This window comes from Acinonyx jubatus, chromosome B3 (genome assembly GCF_027475565.1).
Source record: "Acinonyx jubatus isolate Ajub_Pintada_27869175 chromosome B3, VMU_Ajub_asm_v1.0, whole genome shotgun sequence".
NCBI classification, from domain to species: domain Eukaryota; kingdom Metazoa; phylum Chordata; class Mammalia; order Carnivora; family Felidae; genus Acinonyx; species Acinonyx jubatus.
The window spans coordinates 21583894-21604968 of NC_069386.1; the positions used below are offsets into that span (position 1 = coordinate 21583894).

At 39.0% G+C, this 21075-nt stretch overlaps 1 protein-coding gene across 3 annotated transcripts in view; it reads right to left on the reverse strand.

Annotated features, from left to right (window-relative positions):
* Window positions 1-21075, reverse strand: part of OTUD7A (OTU deubiquitinase 7A) — a 360750-nt gene that overhangs the window by 46452 nt on the left and 293223 nt on the right. For all 3 annotated transcript variants that reach the window (XM_053223657.1, XM_053223655.1, XM_053223656.1), the window contains one exon: window positions 1312-1413. In XM_053223657.1, coding sequence (XP_053079632.1) covers window positions 1312-1413 — 102 coding nt within the window. The remainder of the gene's footprint in view (window positions 1-1311; window positions 1414-21075) is intronic.

Genomic DNA, 21075 nt, shown 5'->3' on the forward strand with positions numbered 1-21075 from the left:
TAATTTCACTGGAAGAAGAGACAAAATACACCAAAACATTAAAAGTGGCCCTTTCTGGGTGGTAGAATTGTTGATTTTTATTTTCTTACTGTGACGAATGTGGAATACTTTTATAATGCCAACAAACAGAAATGTGTTCTCTCTGGAATGGAAAGGAAGCAGGTAGGTGGGAGCCTTTGTGTCCCCCATCACCCCTGGCCAAGCCTGTGGAATGTGGCCCCTTGCTCTGGGGCTCCATTCTCCTCAGAGGCTCTCAGGCCCCTTTGCAGACCCAATGCATTTCACTCTGTGGGTTTTAGGCATCTCACTTCTGTCCACTTGTTGCTGGAAAGGCCTCACCACAGGGCCAAAGAGAGGTTTGGGGTCCAGCCCTTGCTCTGGGTCATAGGATCAACTGTATTTACCTGGGGAGGGGAGTTTGACCAACAAGGAATATTCCAATATGCCAACTAAAAATATTCTCATTTGAAAGTCCCATCTATGGAGAGATCCTTCATTATAGGACTGAGGAGGACAGACAGCTCTTGATGCCTGGGTCCCTGGCACAAATCCAGGCCTGTCTGTTAGAACTGATCTGGCTTTATGTGTATAAGGCTGGGTCTAGAAGGGGTGCTTGAGCTTCCAGAAAGTCTACCATGGGCCCTCAGTTATTCAAATAGTGCCACTCATGCCTGTGCACCTGCTGGGATGGCTTTTTGCAACCAGGAAGCACACAACTCTGCTGAAGGTTGCTGACCTCTCTGCTTTATATTCCAATTACATAGATTCCCCTGTGATTTCCCCAAATGATATCTACATCTTTTTGTCAGTCCATGTGCATGGACTGCTGTCAGTGTGGTGGCTCTGTACCTACCCAACCTAATGTACTGCTCCCCAAACTTCCTGCTCAAGCCCAACCAAGCTCAGACCTGCTTCCAAACATCCTGTTAATTCCTGCCTTCATGCTTTTCCATGCAGTCTCCCTACCTGAAGTGTCCTTTTTTGTATTATTTCAAGTCCTTCAAATCTCAGTAAAATCCTGCCTCCTCCAGGAAGTCCTCTTTTATTGCTCTAGGTCATGATGTCTAATCCCCATCACTGCAGCTCATGATTAGGCCTTTCTTTTATATTAGGTCTTTTCTCATGTGTGCTCTGTGTTCTCACCAAGCCTGCCAACTACTTGACAAGAAGGGCTGAATTGTTGCCTCCATCCCTTGGGGACTCTTCCAGCTGAGTGATGTGCATGGCTCTACTTAGCATAGGTCTGTCCTTTAACAATGATCAGAGCAGGCCTGGGGTGCTGCCACCCTCTGTCTCTGTTGTAGAGCTTACCAAGAGAGGCGGCGTGTAAAAGGCAGTTCCCATCTCCTGTAGTGGCCAAAGGAAGAAGCCGTTTACAGCTCGTGCACACGGTGGACCACCAGTTCAGGCGACCTGAAACAGAAGCTCACTTTAGAAGAGAATCCCAGAATAGACCATTTGAATGTTTGCTAAGTAAACATAGACATCAGCAGATGATTTTTGAGAGGGTTCTAGAAAACTTCAGTGGGAAAGTAGAACATTATGGCTATTTTCTCTTTAAGATAAGAAACGGTCAAATCCTCCCATCAATTAGCAAGAGGATTAAGACACTCCAGGGCAAAGCCTTTTCTCCTTGAATTTGGGAACATTTTATACACACACACACACACACACACACACATACACACACACACACTTTCTCTGTGTGTAATTTCCTTGAACACAATTTCCCTTTCTGAAAGTTATTCTTTTCTCTTATACCATCCTTTTTTGATGCATACATACCTCCAAAAGTATGGTTTACATTTAATTTAACATATCCAAACCATTATAGCTACTTAGGTATATTCCTGTTAAATCTCATTAACACATCCAGAGACTTCTGCTTCCAGGAAGATGGAGTAGACATACTTTCTCCTATTCCTTATCTTAAGTACAACTAAAAATCATGGACATCATGTGTAAAATAACACAGGAAGACTTAAAAGTGGAGGAAGGGGCAGACTGACCGGGAAACTTGGGATCTGAGAAGCAACATGGTGGTAGGCTCTCTGGAGTTTCTTTTTGCCCCCAAATCCCAGACCAGGTACTGGAGAAGTTGGCAACCTGGAGACACCAGTGGGGGCAAAGGAATCACACTCTCTCTAGACAGTATTCAAGGAAAGGGGCAGCTTAGGAATACAGACAGTAACTGCTCTATTTCAGTCAAGTGCCACAGAAGAAACTATACCTCATCATCATCTCTGCCAGCAAAGGGCAAGAGGGGAGATGAAACTTCCAGGCTTAAGAGACATAATGAGCTACTCACCACCCATTCCCCCAGTGCCAGATGGTGTCAGAGAATGTTGAAAGCATTGCCAGCAACTCAGCCCTGCTGGGTGATAATATGGACTCCACCCCCCACCAACTGAGAACATATGGAGAACTTGGCCTTTCACACCTCTCTGGTGGCAATGAAGTCCCTCTGCTCCCTCCCAGCAGTACAAGAAGCCCATGCCTTCACAGGCGTCAACAGAGGCAGAGTGGAGAACCTGTGCTTCTACCCTATTCTGGCAGTTATTACCAATCTACAACTCCAGACATCAGATGAACAGAAAAGGAGAACCCATCCGACCTGCGGTAAAGAATACTAAAGGGATACAGTAGAGAATACTGCAGGGTGCAAAGAGGGAATAAATGGGCTTTAAAAGGCATGTATGTTGGTAAATGTAAATAAATATTAGCTGTTTAAAGCAATATCATAAATGCCTTTTTGAGGATTAAAGTATATGTAGAATTAAAGCACATGACAGCAATAACACAAAATACGGAAATGTGTAATAAATGACATAAATCCTAAGACCCTTACACTGACCACCAGGAAGTGGTAAAAGGGCCAACTTAAAGTAATTCTAATAGCTTGACAGTGGGCTTTGGAAACTATAGGGTAACCACTACAAGAATAATAAAAGAATGTATAACTGACAAGCAAGTAGTGGGGAAACCATAATAATAAATATTCTTAAATAATTCAAAAGAATATTACAGAGAAGAAAAAGGAGACACAATAAAACACAACATAATAAACAGCAAGATAATGGATTTGAACCAAAATATATCTGTATTTATATTAAATGTGAGTGAGCTAAATACTCCAATTAAAAGATACTGTCAACCTTGTTTAAAAAAACAAGTATATGCTGCTGACAAAAGACACCATAAACATAATGACACAGAAATGTAACAGTAACTAGGTAGAGAAAGATACAACATTCAAAAACTAGGCAAAGGGGCTCTTGGGTGGCTCAGCTGGTTAAGTGTCTGAGTCTTGATTTCAGCTCAAGGTCATGCTCTCGTGGTTCATAAGATTGAGTCCCACATCAGGCTTTGCCCTGACATCATGGAGCCTGCTTGGGATTCTCTCTCTCCTTCTCTCTCTACCCCTTCCCCCTCAAGCTCTCACTCCATCTCTCAAAATAAATAAATTTAAAAAAAAAACTTTGAAAAATTAAAAAAAAAAAACAAAAATAAAGCTAGTGAAGTCCTATTGATATCAGATGTCGGTGACATTATTAAGGCACAGGATAAATGGATTTTTCATAAATATGGCACAATAAAGTCAAATGGAAAATATAACAACACTTAATGTGTATATACCTAAGACTTATTCTAAAATATATATAAAGCAAAAATTGATAGACTCAAGAGAGAAATAAACAAACCCCAAAGTCAAAACTGGAGTTTTTTAACCAAATTCTCTTGATAAATGATAGACTCAACAAACAAAAACTTCAGTAGAGATTAAATAGAATTCAAGAATTTGACATGTATATAACTTTACATATATATAACACTTCACCCACAGACTGCAAAATAATTACACTTTTTTTTTCAAGTCACATGGAATATTTTCCAATATTGACCACATATTGGGCTATAAAAAAGTGTCAACAAATTTCAAAGGATTTGCAATCATTCATAGTATGTGCTCTGGTCGTAATAAAAATAGGTTAGAAATCAATGAGAAAATCAAGAAAAGTAGCCATCTTGGGCTGCTATAACAAAATACCACAGACTGGGTAGCTTAAAAAACAGATACTTATTTCTCACAGTTGTAGAGGCTGAAAGTCCCAGACTGAAGTGCTGGCTGATGTGGTTCCTGATGAGAACCCTCTTCCAGGTTTTCAGGTGGCAGACTTCTTGCTGTGTTCTCTCATGGTGGACAGTGAGCTCTGATCTTTTCCTCCTTTTGTAAGGACACTAATCCCATCAAGGGGGCCCCATCCTCATGGCCTTATCTAAACTTAATTACCTTTCAAAGGCCCTACTGCCAAATACCATCACACTAGGGATCAGGGTTCCAACATAGGGATTTACGGGGGACAAAAACATTCAGTCAATAGAAGTACCCAATAAGGCAGTTTGTTCACTGAATGTGGCTATCCCCCAAGGGGACTACCCTTTCAACTGCTTTCTAGGTAATGAGCAAGATAAACAGTATAGTAGTTATATAGACCTGTTTTGAAAATTCAATTCCTCCCTGGCCATTTATGGCTATGTTGCTTCTTTTTTTTCTGTAGTGGAAACCCTATGCTTGTCTGTCTGGCACACCCTCTGGGTGAAAGTTTAGCCAAAAGGGAACCTAGGGGATTCATACTTAGTTATGATTCAGTTTTATAAAAATACTTTGTCCTTCTTATGGCTAACCTTTGTGGATGAGAGGTACAGTTGTGATTAGGAAGAGATTGAAAAAGAAATAGGTAAGTTACAGGCATTGTGATGGCATATGCCAATCTTGTGATAGAGGGGAGAAGCAACAACTCTAGCATGTGGGGAAAGAACATATCAGACTGCAGAATGTGTAGGGGAGGGAAGAACATTGATCATGTTTTACTTCTTAGGGCCACCTTGTAGGTTTCCACATGAAGAAAAATGCTCCTGTGGGATATCCCAGATGTTGCACATGCCTCAAATATAGCAGAATCTTTCTCCTGTGACTGAGAAGTCTCAGGGTTTCTGCCAGCATCCATGAAGCCATGGAAGGCTAATTTATTAGCTTTCAAGTAAAACTTTGGACATCTCACAGTTATTGACAAAAAACATAGGCCTCATAAAATACAAAGTTTACTATCCATCAGGGGAGGAAGGTCCCACAAAATACAATAGGATGGGTTGAAAATATTAGAAGAACAGGAATGAACACAAAGTAGCCTGAGCCTTACCAGGACTGAAACCCAGCCTCAACTCATTGTTCTGTGACCAGAGTAAGGTAATCAGCCACAGAAGGTGAAGGGTGAGCCCTTTCTACAGGAGGACAACATCATTTGGAGTCTCTGAAATTTTATATTCACAAGGTCTATAAGGCAAGCAAAAAATTACTAGGTATGCCAAATCCAAACAAAAACAAAAAACAAAAACCAACCAAACAATAAATCCCAAGAGTAACTGACTGAAAACCAAAAGGGAAAAATGGGGTAAGAGAAAAAGGCAAACAGATTATCCACATTTTGAAGTTATCTGACAGAGACTTTAAGTCACTATAATTAGTATGTTCAAGAAAATAGAAAAAATGAGGCAGAAGCAATATTTGAATAGATAATCATCAAGAATTCTCTAAAATTGATTAAAGACACAATTTTTAGAGGGTCTGTAAATTCCAAAAAGAATAAATACAAAGTAAATGGCATAGAGTGAAAATTAGAAAATTAGAGAGAAACTCTTAAAAGCAGAGGAAAAAGAGAATATTACATACCTAGAGGAATAGTGATATAAGCCTACACAGAGTGGAATGAGAACATCAAAGTGCCAAAAGAAAATAACTTCCAATCTAGAGTTCTATACCCAGCAAAACTATCCTTAAACACTGAAATTGCCAGGAATGTAAGGTAACTTCCTCAATCTGGTATAGGTCACCTATGAAAAGCCTGCAGCTAACAGGATACTTAATAGTAAGATATTGGATGATTTCAACCTCAGATGGGGAACAGTACTCAATATTGATGATGGTCTGAACCTGTGCAATAAGGTAAGATGTTATGATAGAAAAGAAATGAATGGAACTGCACTTATCAGTAGATTACATAATTGTTTATATAGAAAATACTTAGTAATCTACCAAAACACTCCTAAGCCTAATAAGGGAACTTATATTTAGCAAGATCTCAGGAAGCAAGGTTATCTACAGGTATCATTTATATTTCTATTAAGTAGCAATATATGATTTAGAAAATGAAATAAAAAATGTAATACTTAGACATAACTCTCATGAAAAATGTTATATCTAGACTGAAAATTATAAAAATATAATACATTCCTGAGAAAATGTAAAGATTTAAATAAGTGGAGAGGGTAATTGTGCACATAGACTGAACTCCTTAATGATTCTGCATTCTCTCCAACTTGATCTATAGATTTAACATAACCCCATGCAAAACTCCAGAAGCTACTTTTTAGAAGTTGATAACTTGATTCTAAATTTACATGGATAAAAAAAAACCTAGAACAGCCAAAACAATCTTGAAGCAGAACAAAGTTGGAGGACTTACAGTTCCTGATTTGACAGCTGATTATAATGCCATAGTAATCAAGACAGTGTGCATATAAGAGAGACAACTAGATCAATGTGACAAAATATACAGACCAGAACAGACCCACACATTTATGGTGACTTAATTTTTTTTAATGTTTTTATATTATTTTTGAAAGAGAGAGAGAGAGAGACAGACAGACAGAGAGACAGAGAATCCTAACAAGGCTCCACACTCAGTGAGGAGCCTGAAGAAGGGCTTGATCCCACGACCCTGGGATCATAACCTGGGCTGAAGTCAAGAGTCGGATGCTCAACCCACTGACCCCCCAGATGCCCCTTATCTTATATTTCTAATGTTACGGGAAATTACTGTTGATGTATCTTTGTTTTCTAATGAAGCATAGTTGACATACAATGCTATATTAGTTTCAGGTGTATAACACAGTGATTTGACAATTCTAAACATTAGTCAATACTCACCCCAGTAAATGTAGTCACCATCTCTCACTATGCAATGTTATTACAATATTATGGACTATATTGCTTATGCTGTATTTTTCATCTCCATGATTTATAACTGGAAGTTTGTACCCCTTAATCCCCTTTACCTATTTTATCCATCCCCCTCCCCCCTCTCCTCTGACAACTACCAACTTGTTCTCTGTATTTAAGTCTGTTTATTTTGTTTTTCTTTGTTTTGTTTTCATACTCCACATATAAGTGAAATAATATGGTGTTTGTGTGTCTGGGAAACTATCTCTCCTTTAAATACGAATGGTAATCTTACCACATACAGTATTCTTGGTTGTAGATTTTTTCCTTTTAGCATTTTGACTATATCAGGCTACCATATGGTATTTGTGACATATTATTTTTTATTTGGGGAACAGAATATAAAAGCCACCTCTTGGGCCTTCAACTCTGTGGAATTTCCATCAAGTGAGAATGTTCCTAATAGATATTTCCAAGAAGTTGTGAAAACACTTGATTATTTTTTTTAAGAAAGGGAATAATACTAATAGGATTGGAAGCGTTGGGGGGCATCACATTATTTACATTCCAACAAGCCTTCTGTCATTATTGATAATTAATTTTAATAAAGGGTGTTACTGCTTTCAGTCATCAATAATGAAATATGAAGGGCAAGAGTTACAAGTAATGCTGGGCGTTAAGGCTCTCAAAAGTACATTTAGTCCAGAGTTGGGAGAGTTATTGCTTAACAGATTACCACATTAACAAAGTTTAATATAATAAACCGCGTCAATAATGTGTTTAAACTGGATACCTATCTCCTCTACAGTGCTTCTTGGTTAAGATTCAGTAACTGGATTTAAATGGTAAGTGGTTTTATTCATATAAAATAATTGTACCCTTAATTCTAAGTGAAAACATGTACTGAAATTAACACTACAAAATTAAATGGACAAGCCTCTATTATTGATGATGCTAATGCTTATGTTAACAAATTGGTGTATTCTCACCACTTGCAAATCATCTTATTAAAGCTAAATGAGAAATGCAATTAAGGGTCTTAACTGACAGTGCCACTGGATAACCAGTCAGAGACACAATTAGAAATAACATGCCATCAGTTGGTAACTTCTTTTTTTTTTTCCAGGCTATGAAATAGCAACTTGTCTCACCTGACTTTTTCAAAGCCTTTTAAAACATCCAGGCTGGGAGACATTAAAACTGGGTTGCCACAGAACGAAAGAAAATTACAAGATTCTCGCACAGCATTAACAGAGTGGCTGTCACCTGAAAACCCAACACATTTAATATTAAAGTGGGATGGCCCCATTCATCCTCTGAATTTGTTTGAGGCTGACAGAGGCTCCTCTCAAGAGCCAGTGGGTACAGGGGTGTTAGCAGAGAAACAGGGGAAGGACAGGGAGGTGATATGCTAATGAGGCAGGTGATCTGCATTAATGGGCAGACTCCATGGTATGCCCATCTAATAGTATTCCCTTCCATTCTTGCTCATAGAACGCTGCTATGTCTGGTGTTTTTTAGGGAAGACAAGATTCCTTCCCTGTTCTGTGGAACAAATGTTGCTAGGAACAAGACAATACATGCAATTCCATGATCCTTGCCAGGGACCGTGTTGGTGTGGCCACATACTGTCACTCAGCCTAGAAGATGGAAAAGAAATCTGCTGGGGCAGCTACTAGGAAAGTGTTGTTCATCCTTCAAAAGGAACATAGGGCCTCTCCATCCCTTCCCTGAATACTGTTGTGTGAGGATATGTTGCCAGATGCATCTACAGCCATGTTGTATCCTGAATGGAGGCAGCACTGACCTGCTGAGGATAGAAGGGCAGAAATCTGGGTCCTTGCTGACACTGAGTAGCTGCCAGCCTTACCATGAGCTTCCCTGTCCTCAGACTTCCTGTTCTGTGGGATAGTGATGGATTCTTGGCTGAAGGTCCTGCTGGCTTGGGTTAGTGTCTCCTGCTCACTGCAGGGCTGACAATAAATCACTTAGCTCTGCATGAGAGGGTGCACATTCCCATTTTACAGACAAGGAAACAGGCTCAGGGAGTCAATGAACATGCCGGGGTGCACTGAATCTTAAAAGGGCCATTAGTCATCCAGGGCAAAATCAGATCATGAACAAAGCTGATCTAATTTACTTGGACACGGTTGAGTTTGTCGGCAAGACAGTTTTAACTTCTGTGAGCTGGTATGATTTCAAAAAATATATTCTTCAAATAAGTAGTGGAGTTGAAGCTCAAATTTGTTACTCTGAAGTCATAGACCTAGTCTTTCTACTATGCTTCCTTAGAGAAACAAGGGTTGCTCATTCTCCTTTTCTGGCTCTTGCTCTTGCTGTGTCTTGCTTGATTTTCTCATTCCATTTTTTTTAAGTTTACTTATTTTGGGAGAGAGAGCATGTGCATGAGAGCTGAGGAGGGGCAGAGAGAGAATCCCAAGCAGGCTCTGAGCTGTCAATGTGGAGCCCCATGCAGGGCTCAAACCCACAAACCATGAGACCTGAGCTGAAACTGAGAGCCCGATGCTTAACCGACTGAGCCACCCAGGCACACCTCATTCCATTTTTACTATTAAAATTTTGAAGAGTGACGAGGGAAGTACACCCATCATGCAGAACCAGGCCCCTGTGAACCCTTGAACCCTCTGTCATATTTACTTCAGCTCTTGCCTTTTGATGTAAAAGAAAAAGAATAAAGACTAAGTTGAAGTTCCCTTGATGTGTCTCCCCAGTTTTCATTCTCATTCCTCCTTCCCCAGCAGTACCACTACATGACTTTGGTGACCTTTGCATTATAGAACATAAAAACAGATACATTAAAGGTTGAAAAATGTGTGTTGTGCACGAGGCTTCTTCCTCTGCCTCTGGTTCCCACAATCAAAACCATGCTATTTCCTTCTTTCTCATATTCCTTCCTCCCTCTCTCCCTTTGTTCCATTCCCTTCTACTTCTGTCTCTGCCCACAATGCCACTCGTTGGGATTGCCAGTGTTCAGGCAGAGAAGGATCATTCCCTTTCTTTTCCCATAGAGCACACAGATCAGACAGTCCACTGCTCTGACCTCTCTTTGTTCCAACGACTCTTCCAGGAACTGGGAGAGTAAGCCAGGGTCATATGGCCCCTGGGGAGACGTGGTGGAGAATAAGTCCCATTAGGTCATTCAAGAATGGGTTATGAAATAATAGGCTGGTACCCTTGAAAAAAATCACTATCTGAAAAACAAAAGAAAAGATAGGGGTGTATTCTTTAAAAGAGGCAAAAGAGATATAACCAAAAGCAACGTAGGAATTTTGGTTGGGTCTTGGAATTAAAAAAAATTAGAAATGAGATTTTGGGGCTAATTGGGAAAATGTGAATACAGACTCTATGTTAGATAGCATACTAAGTAAATGTTTATTTTTCTAAGGAGTGACAGTGTTCTGGCTTCACAGGAGAATTTTCGGATACTTAACAATACACATTCAAAAGGTTCAGAAAAAAAGTTAGAGGCCAGGTTCTGTGTGGTAGGTGTGCTTCCCTTGGCACTTTTCAACACTTTCACAGTAAAAATAGAATGAAAAAAAAAGAGCTGAAGCAAACATGACCTAACTGAAAACTGGTGACTCTGGCCACAAAGTAAATAGGTACTAATCTTTCAGCTTTCCTGCAGATTTGAAAATGTTTAAAACAAAAAGAATGCCATGTGAGTTTGTTTTGGTTTTACACTTGTAAATGGAGAAACTCTATTCTGGTGCCAAAGACAATATCTATATAAATTAACTCATTTGTCTTGATTTAGTTTTAAAAAAGTGGTTGAATTCAGTTAAACACACTTGGGGGGAATCTAACTGGTGCAGTGACTAGTTTTACTAAATTTTTCTCTTCAATAGATGAGTTGGAATTTTTACAGTTTGGTTATAATTTTTGTATTTTTCAGAGACACAGAGCCCTGAAGCTTACAGATGATTTCTCTGATGTGTCTCAGGTCTATCCCCTTTTGCATCCATGAGGACAGCATTAATAAATCATCATCCTTTTCAAGGCAGACATGCTAATCAATCATCAGTCTTTCCACAAAGGAAACAGAAGACCACTCATACTTTTCAATTCAGAGCTCTGTGCGATAATGACCAATTGTTTCATGTTGACAATGGGGACATAATGAATTATTCACCCAAAAAGCAGGCTTTGGAAATCCTACTCCTGTAGATCTGAGGCCAGAGTATGAGATAGTCAAGGGCTCAGAGAGGTAGCCAGCGGAGTGGTTAAGCACAGGGACCCGGAACTAGATTTTCTGAGTTCAAATCTGTTTCACTATTTTTTAGAAGGGTGACCTGGAGAAGTTATTTTGACTAATGTCTCAGTCTCCTCTTCTGAAAAAGAGTAGAATTTTTATGAACAATATGTTATTTACTATTTGGGAAGCACTTAAAACAGGGCTTGGCATATAGAAAGTACCATATATGTGTTTTTCTCAAAACAGGTCCAAAAACCTGGGTTAAAGTAAGGAATGTATTTATGCATAATCTAATGAGTGAATAAGTGAACCACACCCTTTTGGATTAAACAGTACCTTCACATACCAAGGTCCTTTTGAGGGTAAGCAAAGAATTGCTTTTGCATTTATGGAGGAGAAGTCTAAGGGAGACTCTTTGCACTCAGACTGCCCAGGGCTGCCCCGTGAGGTCTTCTGAGGCACGATGAGGCAAGGACCAGAAATTAGAGGAGCTGTTTAGAAGTTTGTACAGCAATGGGCCTTGCTGCTATACTTTCATTGAATTTATAAAAGTATTGGTTCAGAATAAATTGAAAGCTTAAAAAATGGTCTGTCAGTACAGAGAGCTTGAGAAGCCCTACTAGAGGTCCCCAGAAATGCAAATTACACCCTTGAATCAAGTTAAACTTTTTGCCTACATTCACTGTTTAATTTGTAGTATTGGTAGAAAGACGCTTTAAAGAAAAAAGTTTAATAAGTCTGAGGGGAAAGGAATCACATTAGGAATATAAGAAAAGAGGAGGAGCCAAGGTGGCCTTACAGGTTATCATGTCCGAAAGACCAAACAAAATGACTGTTTAAGAACACTTTACTATTTCTCATATCCCTAAAACCTCATATTGATTTTTACTTGTTATTCTCTATTTAATTATTCTTAATTTCTTTGTCATACTTAGAGAATCCAATTTGAAATATGATCTTGTGTGCATGTGTAAAGAACAGCCAAGAAAGCGGGAGCTGAATGTTTTGTCCTCAGTCATTAGAAGACAGAAGCCCCTCTTCCTGAAACGAGTGGGAGGGACAGATTTAAAGAGAAAAAGGAGTCAGAGGAAATAATCCTCCTTGTCATCACTCCTTTGAAATGTATATCCAAGCCTGAAATAAAGTGTGGTCAATCCCCAATGACCAAAATACAAATATGGAATGAAATTAGAATATGCACCAACTCTGCATCTCCTGTGGGTGAAGACATTTTGCCTGTTTAATTACTTCACAAGAATCTGCAAAAAGGCTTTGAGATTCTGTGATGTGGGGAATTGGGACCAGGGATCCCCCTCACACCACGTGAAGTTAGGAACCTCAAGAACTATCCCCTAAGTGTAAAGATCAGAAATTATTTTCCTCCTGGCAAAGGAAGCTGAGAGGGAAATATGTCTCTTATAGACTGGGCTTAGCAGAACAACAAAACAAAACAAAACAAAACAAAACAAAACAACTCTTTCCAGACATGTTGTAACTATTGACTTGGCTCTGACTTGAGCTAAAACTGATTTGTGGCTTGAAATGTCTAAGCAAAGAAATTAACATAAAGATTGGTTATAGGATGGTAATTTCCTTTGGGAGTCTGACATAAACAAAGAAACAAATATATCACTCAACATGGTTGAGAACACCCTCAAGTCAGGCCATCAGACTCCCATGGATAATATCCTGCTCACAACCCCAAAATCCAACAGGAAAGCAGACATCATGAATAAGAGTTATAGACCCCAAGTCATAGCTACCTATGAACTTGAAGATAAAAATGGTCAGCTACAGACTATAAACAAATATGCTTAAAATGTTTAAAAGACATAAAAGAAGGAAACAATTAAGACCAAAGCATAAGAAACAGATTTGGAAAATAAAGAGGATTGGGGCACCTGGGTGAAGTTGGTGAAGCATCTGACTTTGGCTCAGGTCATGATCTCATGGTTTGTGAATTTGAGCCCTGCATTGGGCTCTGTGCTGACAGCTCAGAGCTTGGAGTCTGCTTCAGATTCTGTGTCTCCCTCTCTCTCTGCCTCTCCTCCACTTGTGCTTTGTCTCTCTCTCTCTCTCTCAGAAATAAACATTAAAAAAATTAAAAAAAAAATGGAAGAGGATAATAGAAATAAAACACAGTTTTACATTGAATTAGACAATGTCAAAGAAAAAAGATATGAATCTAAGTCAGAAGAAATTATTTAGAATGCAATTAAGAGGGAAAGAAAGAATATGAAAGACAGGCTAGTAGACATGAAGAACAGACTGGAAAACTCTAACATTGTCTAACTGAAATTCAGAGGCAATACTCAGGAGATCTCAATGGAGGAATTTTTCAGAAAAAATATATAGAAATAAATTCAAAGATTTAATAAATGTAAGACATTCCAAGCAAGAAAAATAAAATTAGTTTACTTCTTGATATACCCTAGTGAAACCACAGAATATAAGACAGAGAAAATATCTTAAAGTAGAATAGAAAAAAATCATCTTCAAAGTAGCAGACTGACAGCTGATGTCTCAAAAAAAAAAAAAAGAAAAAGAAAAAAGGAAAATAAGCCATTGCAATATCTTCAATGTGGTGAATGAAAATAACTGGCAACCTAGGGTACTCTGTCTAGAAAAAATGTTTTTCAGAAATGGAGGTAAAACAAAGGCATTTTAAGGCTAATAAAAATGAAGAGAGTAAAATCAGCAAGATGCCCAAGGAAATTCTAAAGGATGAACTTCAAATGGAAGAGCTAATACGTAAGAAGTAAAAAGAAACAAAAATGGTAAATATATGGATAAGTCTAAATAAACACTGACTGTATAAAACAACAATAATAATGTCTGATGAGGATAAAGCATAAAATTAAAATAAATGACAATAACTTATAAATCAAGAAGAGGGAGGGTGCAAATAAAATTAGACTAGTCTAAGGTCTCGGTATTGTCTGGGTATAGGTTGAGATGATGAATCTGGGATGTGATTCATATACATGTTATATGAATTAGGGTAGCCTCTCAATAATAGAAAGAGGAAAAGAATAAAATAATTTAAAAAAAAGACATATCTAAAACATGAGAATACAAAAGTACTAAATGTAAAAGTATGGCAAATGGTGCTTCAGACCAATTTTAACCTAAAGAAAGCTAGGATAACTGAACTAATTATCAAATAAAATAAACTGAGAGGAAAGAAAGCATTACTAGAGTTAAATAAGCTCTCTTTAAAATGTTCAGCACCTCAGTTCATGAGGAAGACATAACTTTAGTTGCTGTATTTAATGACACAAATTGATTTAAAAATCCATTAAAATAAAAGGAGATATAAACAAATGCACAATCATAATGGGGAATTCTCATGCATCAGTAATTAAGAGTTCCAGTAAAAAATAAATACATAGATTTTAACAACATAATAAATGACCAAATGTACATATATAAAATAATGCAGTCCACAATAGAAGACTATGTTCTTTTCAAGAAGACATGTGACATTAAGAAGACAGAAAGATCATATTCTGGTCGTTAAAGCAAAAGGTCTCAATAAATTTCAAGTCAAACAGATCATGTTCTCTGACTATACAACAATTAAGGCAGAAATCAATAGTACAAAAGCAACCAGAAATATTTAATGTCCTTTCCACATATTTAAAAGTCAAAAAATACTTCAAATAATTCATAGGTCAAAGAATAAATAAAAATAAAAATAAGGATACTTTTGAATTGTACAATAACACAAATGCTATATTTCAAAACTTGTAGAATGTGGCTAAAATAGTAATTGAGGAAAATTAATAACCTTAAATACTTATGAGAGAAAAGAAGAAAGATTAAGAATTAATGACTTGAATATTCATCTCAAGAAGTTAGGAAAGGAACACAGTAAATAAATCCAAAGTAGAGGATAATAATATAGATCAGGAGTCAGTAAACTTTGGTCTGTGGGTGAAATATGGCCAGTGGTCTATTTTTATATGGCCTGAAAACTAAGAATGTCTTTTGTATATTTAAAAGGGGTGTGTGTGTGTGTGTGTGTGTGTGTGTGTGTGTGTGTGTGTGTGAGAGAGAGAGAGAGAGAAAGGAAGGGAGGGAGGGAGGGTGAAAGGAGAGAGGGGTGTGTGTGAGGGAGAGAGGAGAGAATGAAAATGTGATAGAGACTTATGTGACTGGCAAAGCCTAGAAATATCCCTCAGATATGAATGGGAAATAATGGCACTTTCAGACCAATAAAAACAGAGAGTTAACTGCCATCAGGCCTGCACATAAAAACAAAACTAAAATCATATCATACCAGGATGGTATAACAAGTCTAAATCTGTAGCTTCAATGTATATAAAACAAAAGTTGATAGAATCAAAGGTGAAATAGAGAAACCCACAATCACAGGGGAGCCTTTAATATACCTCTTTCAGTAGCTGGTAGAACACATGGATAAAAGTTCAGTTAAAGATAGAGAATATCTGAACAACAAAATCAACAAAGTTGATATAATTAACACATATAAAACACAATACCTGAGAAGGACAGAATTCAAAATTTTTTTAAGCACACAGGGAGTATTTCCCAAACTTCATCATATGCTGGGTCATAAAGCAAGTCTCAATTAAATGTCTAAAATCATTCATTGTATATTCTTTGACTATAGAGGAAGCTAGAAAAAAAACCACTAAAATATCCCACATTTTCTTAGTCATTAAACAATATACTTCCAAATAACCTAGGGATCAAAGAACAAAAATTGCAAGAGAAATTAGAAAATGTTTTAAATTGAATGATAAAGCAAATAACACATCAAAAATTGTAATATTCAGCTAAAGCACTGCAGAGAGACACTGCAGAGAGATGTGTTGCATTATAGCGTACTGCCAAAGAAGATATAATGGCATAAGCTTACATCTCCTGAAGCCAGGAGAAAGAGTAGCATATTTAACCCAAAGGAAGAAGATGAAAGAAAAAAATAAAGAGCAGAGATTAATTAAACAAGAAATAAATGTACAGTAAAAAATCCAACAGAGGCCAAAATAGATTCTTTGAATAGATAAGTGTAATTTTTAAGTCCCTAGCAACATTATTAATGAAAATAAAAGGGAATTACTAAATACCAACATGGGAAATGAAAAAGGAGGCATCACCACAGATCCTATATACATTCAAAACTAGTGAGCGTTAACACCAATAACTAAAATGAAAAGACAAATAATATGGAGCAACCAGAACTCTAGACAGTAGAGGAGCAAACTGGTACATCTGCTGAAAAATATTATAAAGCTAAACATGTGTAAAATCCTATGACTCAGCAATACCACCCCTAGGTATGTTTCTGCAGAAGTGTATACACATGTTTACCAAAACATGTATAAGAATGTTCACAGCAGCACTATTTATAATAAAATACTGGAGACAACCCAAATGTTATGGACTGAATTACCCACTGCCCCAACCCCGCAATTCATATGTTGAAGCCCTAACCCCTAGTGTGGCTGTATTTGGAAATGGGGCCTCTGAGGAAGTAATTAAGGTTAAATGAGGTCATAAGGTTGTGGCCCTGATCTGAAAGGATTAATGTCCTTATAAGGGACACCAGGGAGCTCGTTCTGTTTGTCTCTGCACCTATGTACTGAGGAAAGGCCACATGAGGGCACAGCCAGAAGGTGGCTGTCTACAAGCCAGAGAGAGTTCTCACTGAGAAAACTGCATTGGATGGTACCTAGATCTGAGACTTCCAGCCTCTAGAATTGTGAGAAAATAAATTTCTGTAGTTTAAGCTGCTTAGTCTCTGTTTCTTTTTTTTTTTTTTTGTTTTTTGTTTTTTGTTTTTTGTTATGGCAGGCTGGTCTAAGACACCAGATGTCCATCAACAATATAACAGATAAATAATTTGGAATAGATGCATACATTGCAAATCAAGAGTGGTAAGAATAAATTATAATTACACTTAACAATATGACTGAATCTTACAAGCTTAATAGTAAGTGAAAGAATCCAGATTTAACCCATTTATGATTCCATTTATATAAAGTTCACAAAGAGGCCAAATAAATCTATGCTGTTAGAAGTCTGCTTTCTTTTTTTTTTAAGTTTTAAAATGTTTATTTATTTTTGAGAGAAAGTGAGAGAGAGAGAGAGAGAGAGAGTGAGAGAGAGAGAGAGAGAGAGAGAGAGAAAACACGAGTTGGGGGAGGGGCAGGGGAGACACAAGATCTGAAGCAGGCTCCAGGTTCTGAGCTGTCCACACAGAGCCCAATGTGGGGCTTATGCCCACGAACCATGAGATCATGACCTGGGCCAAAGTCAGATGCTTAACTGACTGAGCCACCCAGGTGCCCCAGAAGTCTGCTTTCTTGATCTGAATTTCTAGATAGGAGTCCTTGTTATAGAATGTGTTGTTATGCACTGAACTGTTTTCATACTTTCCTGTATGTGTGTTATGTTTCAATGAAGAGCTTATAAAAAAAAGGGTATTGGGTCTAGCTCTGGAGACTACATCAAAAGAGAGAGACAGCTGGAAGACACTGGCACCTGAGAGGGCATTTTGAAGGCAAAAGAAAAGACCCAGGGGGTAAGATTCCTGAGAGCTCCTGCTTGCTGGATAAGAACTCCACTTTGCAAATATTTACATTCCACATTAATTTCCCCATACACTGCAGAGAAGTGCTTCTGAAATGTCGAAAAGGCAGTTTCAATAAAAATAAGACTATAAAGTCAAAAATAAGACTAAGTCATAAAACCACTAACATATACTGTAACTAAAGTATATTTCAACACAACATTTTTCCTATTTCTACACTGAATTGTTGATAGACTGGCTTCTCATAGATCTAGCCACCATCAATTTTATTTTACCATTTTTTAAATCATCTGACAATTCTGTTTTCTAATCATTCCTTAGATACCCTCCTTCACTTTCTTTTTATTTCCAATATTTGGATTGCCAAATCGAATCCATTTTGGTGCTTTATTTTTCCTCACACAAATAAAAATGAGAACAGTGACAAAACAATAGTGATAATGAATTTTTTTTTTTGATTGTATGAGATCCGTCCACTAGATATATCACATGAGTTTCATTTATTACTACACATTATGAAACTCTGGGATCAGTCACCACATGTCAATGCAAAGATTGGGGGCTGTTGTAATTTGTGGGGCCCCCTCACTTTGTCTCCTTGTCTAATGCTTCTGCTCAATGCCATCAGCAATATGTTCTTCTATGACTGAATGAACTTTGCTGCTTACTTCATATTTGGCCTCTCAAAGAGCAACCCCTTGGAGATTTTCTCTGGTATTGGTGATTTGCCCTTTTAAGAAAATTAAGAAATCATGCAATTATTATTTGGAATGAAAAACTCAGCAGAAAACAGCTTGAGGGAAAAGGTGACAGTTTGCAAGGTTCTGAGTAGAGCTGAGGAGGTGTGGTGGAAAGAGCAGGGTGGGAGGCACCTAGAGCCAGTTTCTGATGGCTCTGCCATTTTACAGGCTGGGTCACAACAGGTGAATGGAGGTGCTTCTCTGAGTCTTCCCTTCCTTACCTGTAAAGTGGATGGATATCCAACAGACAGCTGATGGCAGATGTGGAGGTCAATAATGCCAAATACTGCACAAAGCACACTGTTGATGCTATGAAAATACATCGTGGCTATTATTATCAAAAGCACAGTGTCATAGTGCCTACTCCACCCCACTTCAGATACCAGATCTTTCAAGAGAGCCCAATAAGAGGGTCTGCTTTCCTCAGAGGACTCAAAAACATGCTATTTGAAATCTGAAACCATCAAGAGTGGGATTCAACCCAAACATACTACTTATCCAAGTGAAATGGCTAATAAAGGCACATGAGGAGGTTGAGAAAATCCCTTTGACCACAATACATTCTACATGATTTAATCTCCCAGTCTGGATCTTTAAGCATAGCAGGATTGTCAAACTTCAAATAAAAACATCGCATCTGTGGTAGGCAGACTTCTTGGGTGGCCTCAAGATACCCACCTCCTGGGGGAATCCTCTCTCCTTGAGTGTGGGTGGGATGCTACCCCCATGACTAGATTACATTTGCTGGCCATGTGAGGGGTTTTGTATATGTAATCAGTTGACTTCTCAATTGACGTCCAAGGGAGATTATCCTGGGTGGGCCTGACCTAATCAGGTGAGGGTTCTAAAAAGGGATTTGATGGTCAGAGAGGCAGAAAGTCAGAGAGAGGAGAGAGAAGAAAGGAGGAGAAGGGATGAGTGAAGAAAGGAGAAGAGGGAGAAGGGAGAAGAGAGAAGAAAGAGATCTCCTGGGTGGTCTTGAAGAAGTAAACTGGCATGTTGTGTAGAGGGCCATGTGCCAAGCACCTAGGTCTCTAGAGTGGTCTCCAGATGCTGAGAGCTTCCCCCACCAAGAGCTATTAAGCACACTGGAATCTCAGTTACTTAGCTGTGAAGAACTGAATTCTGACAATAACCTGAGGTGTTCAGAAGTAGATCTCTCCCTAGCTGGGCCTCCAGCTGAAGGCAGTCCCCGACAAGTGGATTTCAGGCTTGAGGGGCCTTGGGCAGAGGGCCCAGCTAACACATCCACACTGCTGATCCACAGAAACTGCGGGACAATAAATTTGTAGCTGTTAACTGTGTGGTAATTTGCTACCTAGCAACAGAAAATGGATACAGCATCCTTTAGCCAGAAGACATGCAAATCGGAATTCTGTCCATTTGTCTTACCTTCCTATCCTGGGAGAGTTTAAAAAAATTTTTTAAATGTTTCTTCATTTTAGAGAGAGAGAGAGAGAGAGAGAGAGACTGACAGAGACAGCATGAGGGGGGAAGGGGCAGAGAGAGAGAGGGAGACACAGAATCTGAATCAAGCTCCAGGCTCTAGGCTGTCAGCACAGAGCTCAACATGGTGCTTGAACTCAGAAAAACTCACAAACCACAAGATCATGACCTGAGTCAAATCAAGAGTTGGATGCTTCATCGACTGGGCCACCCAGGCGCCCTTCTTATGGCCACTTCTAAACCTTCTCTCCTCCCTCAAGATAAGCAGCCTCTTGGGAACCTGCACCAGGAAGCTTGCTGTTCATACTTTTCCTGTTATAGTTCTGCCAAATTCAGGTCACTGCCTCTTGGTCCTAGAGACATTGGCCCCTGGCAGAGGGACTGCCTCACCACCCCTTCCCCAGGCAGGCTTAATTATTGTCCTCAGGTCGTCTTATACATATCATCACACACTACCCATGTCATTAGGGTTGTCTCTCACAATGTCTCTCCCCTCTGGCCTGTGAGCCCAGAGGGCAGGGCCATATCTCCTCTGTGGGGGCTAAGACACAAAGGGATTGAATAGGCACTGAACTGATCTTGGAGACGTGGTCCCAGTGGCCCCAGGCCTCCGCTGCACTGGTAGGAGAAGGAGCAGAATGGCCCAGAGAAAGCATGACCTTCTGATCTGAGGGAGATGGTGACATTGCTTTACATGCACAACATTGAGCCTGTCACTCCAGGCCAGGTGAGGTGCTCTGCCCAGAGGTGGGAGACCAGACTCGGTAAGTTTTGGAAGCCCCTTTGGTAGGATTCCATTCTCATCCTCCAGATCTTTTTTTTTTCTGTTTACTTCATGAATCCAATGTAAATAGTGCCATATCCCCCCACTTATGCAAAGCTTTCCAGGGGCGCCTGGGTGGCTCCAGTCAGACTAGTGTCTGACTCTTGGTTTTGGCTCAGGTCAGGATCTCACAGTTTCGTGGGTTCGAGCCCCACATTGGCTCCGTGCTGATGTTGCAGAGCCTGCCTGGGGATTCTCTTTCTCTCCCTCTCTCTGCCCCTCCCCTACCTGTGCTGTCTCTGTCTCTCTCAAAATAAAGAAATAAACTTGAAAAGAAAAAAGCTTTCCAAC